This window comes from Prionailurus viverrinus, chromosome F2 (assembly GCF_022837055.1).
Source record: "Prionailurus viverrinus isolate Anna chromosome F2, UM_Priviv_1.0, whole genome shotgun sequence".
In the NCBI taxonomy this organism is placed as follows: domain Eukaryota; kingdom Metazoa; phylum Chordata; class Mammalia; order Carnivora; family Felidae; genus Prionailurus; species Prionailurus viverrinus.
Window position 1 is genome coordinate 10333651 of NC_062578.1, and position 10224 is coordinate 10343874.

General features: G+C 44.0%; 1 protein-coding gene across 1 annotated transcript in view; it reads right to left on the reverse strand.

Annotated features, from left to right (window-relative positions):
* NSMAF (neutral sphingomyelinase activation associated factor) overlaps positions 1–9594 on the reverse strand; it is a 62092-nt gene extending 52498 nt beyond the window's left edge. The window contains exon 1 of the mRNA XM_047841707.1: positions 9417–9594. Coding sequence (XP_047697663.1) covers positions 9417–9475 — 59 coding nt within the window. The 5' untranslated portion in view covers positions 9476–9594. The remainder of the gene's footprint in view (positions 1–9416) is intronic.
* Between the last annotated feature and the right edge of the window lie 630 nt (positions 9595–10224).

The following is a 10224-nucleotide window of genomic DNA, read 5'->3' on the forward strand; positions in this document are numbered from 1 at the left end:
AGATGGGCTTGGATAGGACAGTATCTTTTCTAGCCCTAGTTCAGCCGTGACTTGGCCATTAGACTTTTAGTCAAATCACTTTACTATAAAATTGAGGGGAGGGAGACAAATTAGATTACCTCAAGCCTCTTCTTAACCAACGGGTTTATAGATTTACTAAATAAACCCGGGCTTACACAAATCAGCTGGAATCCCATTTCAGACATTATGGCAGATTACACGTCCAGAGAAACAATCTCAGTACAGAGCCTCTAAAATTGCTGGATCAATTACTGAAATCTCTTTTCAAATGCTTGGCTGAGGTGATGGGAAAGTGAGGAAAAGCTTCAGAAGAGAGAAGTTAGCAGGCATTGGAGCAGTCTTTTCCCCTGGGTGTTTGCCCAACTCTGAGTATTAGAGAGCCTGCACTTATATGTCCTGTGTCCTGAGGGGACAGTGGGAAGGGGGACAGGGGTAGAGAAAGCTAGAATCCCTAAAGTTAATACCCTTGAAGGATGGAAATAAAAACCACCTCCCACCCTTCCCCAGAGGGAGATGGTAGGACCCAGGCTCTGGCTGGGCTGGGGACAAAGTCAGTCTTCCTTGAGAATGTGAAACCACCAACCTGTCTTGATACACATCTGGGGCTAGAATTCACACTACTTATTTAGCCCAATAAAACTCCAGACAAACCAGTGTGGTCTCTCCCAGCACCCCAGGCAGAAATGAACGCAAATACTTTCTAGAAAACTCCACCTTAAATCCAGGTCTGCAAGAACTCCCAAGAAGAAGCTTCCAAGGAACAAGAAGACACAATCAAAAAAATCATAAAATAAGGAACAAAATTACTGAATGAGGCTCAATACAAGCAACAGACTATTCAATCAAACCTGTATAAGCTACAGATAGCTTATTTCCTGTATCTAAGCACTCCAATAGAGAAGTTTAAAGAAACAGAAGGACATCAAAAGTATAACAAAGAAACAGACTTTTATCAAAACTGATCAGGCAGTTATAAATGACCCCCCAAAAAACTAGAAATTTAAAAATAATTGAAATTAGAACAAGCTAATGATATAGACAGCAAATTAGGCAACTAGAGAAAAAAATGTAAATTGTAAGATAGATTTAAAGAGTCCACAAGGCAGCACAGAAAAATACATATTAAAGAGACTTTACGAGAAATAAAAGTAATATTCTAAGAGCTGAAGGCCTGGCTCCAAATTTTCTAAAACTGTTTCAGCTTTTGAAATACCAATCAGGACAGGTGAATAAAAAGAAATTTTTATACAGACAAACAGCAAAGCACTACAAAGAGGAGATCTTAAAAGCAGCCAAAGAAAAGACAGAGAACAATCAATGTTACAAAGAACAATCAGACTTAAATGATAGGGGGTTGTGGGGTGCCTGGGTGGCCCAGTCAGTTAAGCGACCAACTTCGGCTCAGGTCATGATCTCACAGTTCCTGAGTTCGAGCCCCGCGTTGGACTCTGTGCTGACAGCCTGGAGCCTGGAGCCTGCTTCAGATTCTGTGTCTCCCCCCTCTATACCCCTCCCTCACTCACAGTCCGTCTCTCTCTCTCTCTCTCTCAAAAATAAACAAACATTAAAAATTGTTTTTAAAAAAATGATAGGGGTTTGTGGCAGGCTGGTCTCCTCTAGAATAAAAAGTAGCCTCCTGCAAAGCTCCACACAAACCCACTATGCTTCTATGTCAAAGGCAAACAGTCCAGACAAACGCAAGGCTTCTTAATTATGCCAGGGAAAGTGCTGGTGGTTCCTTAACCATGGGCACAAATACAACAAATCCTGTCCCTATCCTGCCATATCATATGGGCTCAAGTGCAAGGCTTAACAGCCCCAGTCAGGTCAGACAAGGGGCGAGTCCAATGCATAGCCACAAACGCTGAGCTGGATGGTGAGTCAAGTCTCCATCACAACACAGCTCTACTGTTTCCTGGCTCCTGGTCATTCCATGGGGTCCAGGTTTCTCCTGGAGTCTGAAGCCTGATCTTACCAGGTAGCTAAGAGCTGTACCTTGGGGCAAGGCACACTTTTCTCTTAGTTTGGGAGCTGAGATCCCCTCCACCAAAAAATGCTTCAGCAAGTCAGGTGCATATTCCCTGGATATCTCCCTTCGTTTGCGCAATCTTCAAAATGCTGAGAAAATTACAGTTGACCCCCAAACAACATGGGTTTGAACTGTGCTGACCCACTTACATGTGGATTTTTTTCAATACATATACCACAGTATTGTAGATGTATTTTGTCTTCCTTATAATTTTCTTAATGACATTTCTTCTCTAGTTTATGTTATTGTAAGGATACAGTATATAATACATATGATACACAAAATACGTGTTAATCAATTGTTTATTATTGGTGAGGCTTCCAGTCAAAAGTAGGCTATCTAATAGTTAAGTTTTGGGAGAGTCAAAGATTTTGTCATAGATTTTTGATTGCGCAGGGGGTTGGTGTCCCAAACCCCCTTTTGTTCAAGGGCCAAAAGTATACATTTAGCAAAACTGATTTCCAAAACAAGAACATAAGCACATGTTCAGACAGACAAGAAGAGTTTAGTACCATTAGGGGAACTTCTAAAGGATATTCTTCAGGAAAAAGAAAATAATTCTACATGGAAGATATGATAGGCAAGAAGGAATGCTGAACTAAGACAATGGTAAACATGCATGTAAAACTATATAAACATAAACTAGACAATTGTAAAATCTAATTTATAGGTTTAAAATACAGACTGAAAATACTAGACAATAAGAGACTATAATTTGGATGGGACAGAAGTATTCCAAGGTCCATATATTGTTAGGAAGGTGGTGGGGAGGGGGGTGGGATGGTAAGAGAATGATTAGCTTCAGATCTTAAGCTAAATATAAATGTTAAAATTTCAAGGTAAGCTCTAGAAAAACAGAAACAGAATATATAAGTTACCATATTCTTCAGGAAAGATGAAAGAGAACAGAGTCTTAATCCAAATGAAGGAAAAATAAGAAAAAATTAAAGAACAAAATAAATAAAAATAAATCCAAATATATCTGTACAATAATAAATATAAATGGACTAAATTAATCTTTCAAGACAAAAATTATTAAAAAGTGAATTATTAAAGAATCCAACTATAAAGCTATTTGTAAAAAATACGTCTAAAACCTAAGGACACAGAAAAGTTCAAAGTAAAAAAAAGAAAAATTCCATATAATGCAAATAACCCAAACAAAACTGATAGAGTTATATTAATATCAAACAAACAGAAAAAAAAAACATTCCTAGAAGAAGTCATCATATATTGACTAAAGATTCAATTTTGTAAGATAGCAATTTTAAACTTACATACTTAATAACAACCCCTGAAAATATAAGCAAAAATTGATGGAAATATTAGTCAAAGTTTGCATCATGAAGCATCTCTCTAGTCAATCAAAAAAAATTCATTAAGGAAAAAGAAGATCTAAACACAATTAACAAGATTAACATAACAGATATATAGATATTATACCAATATTAATGTACATCTATTTTCAACCTCACATCAGTTTGTGAAGAACGACTATAATCTAAGTCATAATAATTTCAAAGCATTAGTATTATACAGACCTTACTCACTAAACACAAATTAAAAATAAAAAACAAAATAATTTTCAAAATCTTTTGAGTTATAAATGTTAAATCACAATTTTACATGTCTGATGGGTAAAAGATGAAATCACAATGGTATATAGGAAAATAAAACAAGCAATGAATTCATTAAATGGCCATACCCATTTTATATCACATTAAAAAAAATTTCCTGGGGGGGCACCTGGGTGGCTCAGTCGGTTGGGCGTCCGACATCGGCTCAGGTCATGATCTCACGATCTGTGAGTTCGAGCCCCGCGTCAGGCTCTGTGCTGACAGCTCAGAGCCTGGAGCCTGCTTCAGATTCTGTGTCTCCCTCTCTCTCTGCCCCTCCTCTGCTCACACTCTGTTTTCTCAAAATTAAATAAACATTAAAACAAAATTAAAAAAGATTTTCTTGGGGTGCCTACGAAGCTAGGTGAGTTTGAGCGTCCAACTTTGGCTAAGGTAATGATCTCATGGTTCATGAGTTCAAGCCCTGCATCGGGTTCACTGCTGTTAGTGCAGAGCCAGCTTTGGATCCTCTGTCCCCCCCTCTCTCTGCCTCTCTCTCTCTCTCTCTCTCAAAAATAAATAAACATCTAAAAAAACTTTTTTTCCTTAATGAAAATCATAGAGCAAATCCACTCAAAATGTATGAGCATTCTCTTGTGTCTTCTTAAATGGTAGCCATTTTGGAGGAAATTAATGTCAGACAGCAATAAGGGCATAAGGTGAAGGGCTAGTAATGTAGTTTGGGTAAAGCCAAGGTAAATTCTAAATTACTCAAAATATTTACAGCATTTATTTTTTCTCCCACTGTTTTTTTGTTTGCTTTTATGTGAGAAAAACACACCCTATTTCTGAGTCACAGGCAGATTTCCTTCAACCCTTCAGCCTTCTAACTGCTGATTCCGCAGTTAAGTCTCCAAATTCAACACCGGGCACATCCCAATTGAGATACTGAAAGAATGGGATGCTCAGTCTCGGAAATGAAAGAATAAACAGGAGTACAGCAAGACACCTGGCCCTCTCAACCAGCATCATTAGCATAATAAATACAGAATCAACTGATAACACTTGAAGTAGAAGATATTTAATATCAGCCAAGAAATCTGGTTATCAGCATAACCAAGAGAATTAAACACACATGGAATGTTTGAGGCAAAGATGAATTCAAAGAAGTGTCTGTAAAAGTATTAATGAAACATGTGTGCCCAATATAGAATTCACGATCACTAACGTTTTATCCTAGAATGACAGCTTGTAAGCTACAGCTAAGTAATTTGCTGTACAACCTTAGAGAAAAATTTGACTCCCCAATAGAGTATGCCTCAGGTTATCTAAATTTCCTTATCACCCCAGAAAAATAGCTATTCTTCCATCATACCACTCTAGATGTGAAGATAAAAATATTTAACAGTTAGCCTACTCCTAAATCTTAAAATATAAAACTCTTAAATGCAGCAGTTTGTAAAATATCCTCATCTGCTAACCCACTGTACGCGTTATTTCCAACAACTCCAAAGAAAGACACGAGTTGTCTTTTAAAAATGTTTTCCACTGATCTTCATTAAGACCTAAACAGCACATTTTTTAATTAACATTTTTAATGTTTATTTCATTTATTTTAAGTTTATTTATTTTTGAGAGAGAGACAGAGAGAGTGAGCAGGGACGGGCAGAGAAAGAAGAGGAGAGAGAGAATCCCAAGCAGGCTCCGCACTGTCACTAACGGAGTCCGATGTGGGGCTCAAACTCACAAACCTGCGAGATCATGACCTGAACTAAAACGAACAGTCAAACACAACCGACTGAGCCACCCAGGCCTCCCATTAATGTTTATTTATTTTTGAGAGAGAGACAGAGCGCAAGCAGGGGAGGGGCACAGACAGAAGGAGACACAGAATCTGAAACAGGCTCCAGGCTCCGAGCTGTCAGCACAGAGCCTGATGCTGGGCTCAAACCCACCAATCGTGAGATCATGACCTGAGCTGAAGTCGGACGCTTAATCGACTAAGCCAGCCAGGCACCCCGACAACACATTTTTAAAAACCAGTAAAATCAATATAGTTCCTGGCATCTAAATCTTAACCAGGATACTCTTCATTTTCTGATACACTACCGAAAATTCCCAAAGCATTCTTTACAAACATGACTAATAAATGGTACTACTGTACAGCTGGTCAAGCCAGAAACCTGAGAGGAGGACTGCCGGGCTGAGCAAACAAAAATACAGGATACCTAGTTAAATCTGAATTTCAGACAAATTACAAAAAAATTAATATAAGTATGTAGCAAATATTGCATGGGACATACTTGCACTAAAAGATTTTTCATTATTCATCTGAAATTCATTTAACTGGGCATCCTGTATGTTATTTGACAACTCTAGCTGGGATTCTTTCTCCGTTGCCTCCTACATGAAATCTACCACACCAAGACCTGTCAATTCCACCTCCTAAGAACATCTCCTAAGTGTAAAATCCATACACTTTTCTCCATTTCTTCTGCCTCCGCTTTGGTCTCAGCCACCAAGAATCTCCCAACCGCTCTCTGCTTCTATCTTTGTAGAAATATCACTTACTCTAAATGCAGCAGCATCAATTTAATACTAAAAGAAATAAATGCTAACTTCAGGTTTCTCCTTTTCTGAGGTTATTACTGGGTAGTGGTAGAAATCTAAAATTTCTAAAGCAGCATGAGAGGTGAGGCCTTTTATTAAGGGTCACCTCCGAAGGAGTCCCAAGGAAAGAAACAGTTCTCTTGGGTATGCTTGAGCAAATGGCCTACATCAATCACTGTGCTAATTGGTGTTTATTGCCACAAAGGGATGAGCTAGGAAAAATCTGTGCAGAAATAAAGTTTGCTTTTTAAAGTTTATTTATTTTGAGAGAGAGCGAGCAGGGGTAGGGCAGATAGAGAGGGAGAGAAAGAATCCCAAGCAGGCTCTGCATCGTTGGCACACAGCCCAACACAGGGCTGGATCTCAGGAACCCTGAGATCATGACCTGAGCCGAAACTAAGAGTCGGGATGCTCAACCGACCGAGCCACCCAGGCACCCCGGAAATGAAGTTGCTTTAAAATAAATCGCCTTGTCTTTCAGAGTGAATTCTAAGATTTATAGAGACTGTGTGGTTCTAGCCTACATCTGCTTGTGAGACAGATTCCTTTCATTCAACTGGTACTCTACGGACACCTTTGGGGTTAAAGTCCACTCATCAGCCCAAGGTTGCAAAGTCGGAAAGCAGAGTATTAAAAAACGTGGGCAGTCAGCAAGTAAAATCCAAATAACTCTAAGATATATGGCGACAACGTCTTCAGATTCCTGATACGGCAAGTGCAGACTTTAAGATTTGTGCGACATTGTAGAGCTGTATAAACTAAGCAAATTAAGCAAAAATTACAGCTATTGAATGAACTGACAAATCTAAAGAAAACAGGTTTTCCTCTTATGAAAGAGGCCACAGAATTGTTACAAATAACTCTTTGATCAGAGAACATGATGGCAATTCAAGTGTTTCTAAGTTCTTACAATGCAAATTCGAACATCCATCTATTTAATACAGAATACCCCCAATTCTTAACGGTGTTGGTACAGAACAAAGAAACTCCACTCAAGCTCCTTCCGAATGAAACAAGCATTATAAATGAAGTCAGAAGAGCCTCTACAAGTATGAGTTACTTTATTTAGGGTCCAGTCATTATTTAAAAAACAAGCGTTTCCGGGGATGCCTGCGTGGCTCAATCGGTTAAGCATCCGAATTTGGCTCAGATCATGATCTCATGGTTTGTGAGTTCGAGCCCCACATTGGGTTCTGTGCTGACAGCTCAGAGCCCACAGCCTGCTTTGGATTCTGTGTCTCCCTCTCTCTCTGCCCCTCACCGGCTCACACTCTGTCTCTCTCTCTCCCTCTCTCAAAAATAAACAAACATTTAAAAAAAAAAAAAAAAGGTGTTTCTGTGGATAAAAGGCTAATCACAAAACCAGAAACATTCTTGAAAGCCATATCCGAGATATGTTTTTTTGATACATCTTATCTTCTTCTCTACAGTGGGGAATGAAATTTCAACCTACAGATATCCTGGCCAGGCCAACATTATAGATTAGAAAAGGATATGAATGTTTGGACAAAACGGATCAAATCAACACCTATAAAACAGGTGTGGATGTTGCAAGATCACGCAAACCTTAAAGTCTCCACCTGTATTTCCATGTATAATCTGCTTTGTTGGTGTCCACTGTAGAGGCCAAGGGCAGGCTGTCCCAAAACGTGCCCCTGCGGCATATTTTACATAAAAGTTACTTAAGAAATAGCCAATGCAGGGACACTCAGACCCTCCTCCCGCCTGAAATCAGGAACAGTATCTTCCAAATGAGAAATACCCTCCCTACTAAGAAACAAAAAGACATCTTTATCACCACAGATAGGGTCTTTAAAGCCAAGAAAGCTGTAGAAACAAACCTTATTTTTCCCCCCCTTATCTATTACCTCAGCCTAAATTCTGCCTTGAATTCCCTACTAATTAAAGCTCCCAAACACCTGTTTTCTTTATCCTGTCAATTCCTCACAAATGTATTGTCTCTTTGAACGGAAAAGAACTGCCTGCCTTGGTCATTTCTTTAGGTCTCTAATATTGGGCCTCTGCGGACAAGTCATAAAACTTTGCTTTTCTCCTGTTCATTTGTCGTATGCAAACTGCATTTAGCCCAGCTGGAAGACCTTCAAAGGTAAAGGAAAATTCTTGTTTCCTTCCACTGCCGATCACACAACAACGTGACAGGCTAGCAGAACTTCTAGATAACTTATTCTCACGATCAAAATAACAACCGTAAAATAATTCGTTCCCAGTTCCTTTTGACACCTGAGACCACAGACCCGAAATTCAGCAAGCTATTTCGCTCACCAGTAATTTACTTAGGGCAGAAGTGACCTTTTTAGAAATGACTTCCCTTGGAGGCGGAGAATCAGAAACTAAACGGGTGCTGCTGCTCAGAGATCATTTGATTGAGCTCGCGGGACCCCAAATCCCTACTGGGATCTGGGGATAATGACTGCTGTGCCTCACCTCGCGTCTGAATGCAAAGCCTTCCAATGCACTTGTCTTGTATGTAATGAGACCCATTGCTCGGTACAACACGTTTGTGGGGTGGCCCTTGGCTTTTCGCAGAATAAGGCCTTTCTTGCGGCCCACCTCGCGGCCCGGCAGGGCAGGGAGCCGGGCAGGCCCTTGCCTTGGCCTTCCGTCTGAAGAAGTCGACAAAAAAAGGCGCAATAAAGCGTGGCATCCAGGTCCGTCCCGGCGCAGGCGGGGTGGTCGCCGACCGCGGAGGGCAGCCCTGGCGGAACGCCCCTGCGGCGCCCACGCAGTGCCCGGACCCGGCGCCGGTGACCCGGGGGGGACAGGGGAGGCCGCCGGCCCGCGCACCTACAGCCGCACCCCTCCGGAGAACGCCAGGGCTCGCGTCCCGGGCCGGGGCCCGCGAGGGAGTCCGCACCGGGACCCTCGCGGCCTCTTCCGGGTGAGCCGCGTGGCCCCACCTGCGCCCGGCTCGCTACCGGACCGGGACGCGACCCCGGCCCCGACCCGGCTCCCGGGCTCCGGCCGCGGCCCCCGCCCGAGCGCCCGGCATGCTCCGGGCCCCGGCCTTTGTGCCGGGTCCCCACACCGGGTCCGACCTCTCGGGGCCCGGCCGGAAACCCGGCTCCCGCCCCCCGAGCGGGCCCCCCCCCGCCCCCCTCTCCCGGCCTCCGACCCCGGCTCCGGCCCTCCCTGGCTCCGGCCCTCCCCACCTCCGCCCGCAGGCCGGGGCCGGCGCTCACCTCTCCTTGGAGTAGAGCTGCAGCTGCTGCTCCCGCCGCTTCTTCCGGATAAACGCCATGGAGGGAGGGCAGGGCGCCGGCGCGCGAGGACGCACGGCTCGGGCGCCGCTGCAGTCCGCGAGGAGTCCGGGACGCGCCTGGGAGGCGGGCCCCGCGAGCCGGCCCGCGAGGTCCCGGCCGGGAGGGGAGTGCGGCTGGGGGGCCTGGCTTCGCGCGCGGCGGCGCCGCTGGGCGCCCCACCGCCCGACGCTGCGCCCCAGGGCCCGCGGCGTCCGGGCCGCGCTCAGCGGAGCATGTTCGCGTGGGGACTCCCGCGGCGCCGTGACTCAGGCCGGAGGAGGGGCGCGCGCTGACCCGAGGCGCCCGACACCCTGGCCGCCGGGTACGGGGGAAGGACCGGGGCCAGCCTGCGGTCTGTGCTTACGCGCCGAACGTTCCCCGCTCTGTCACCCGCTGCACAGCCCCGTTTTGAATGTTGCACGCGTGAAAACGGAAGCTTGCCCGTGGACTGCCCCCACGTTGCTGGCCACCGAGACTCCAAAAAACACCGTTTGGGGCTCTCGATCTCTTGGTAGTTGAAATGCTTGGTCGCATGACTTCTCTTTCTCTCTTTTTCTAACGGCTTTGTTGAGCTAGAACTCACACAGCAAGCAGTTCACCCATTTAAAGTGTACCATTCGGTGATTTTTACCACGGTCGCAGATATGCAGAACTCCCCCCCCCTCGCCCCAGTACCCTTCGGTTATCACCCCCACGTCCTCGAAGCCCAGCATAAGCAAGCACTGATCAACTTTTCTGTGTCTATGAA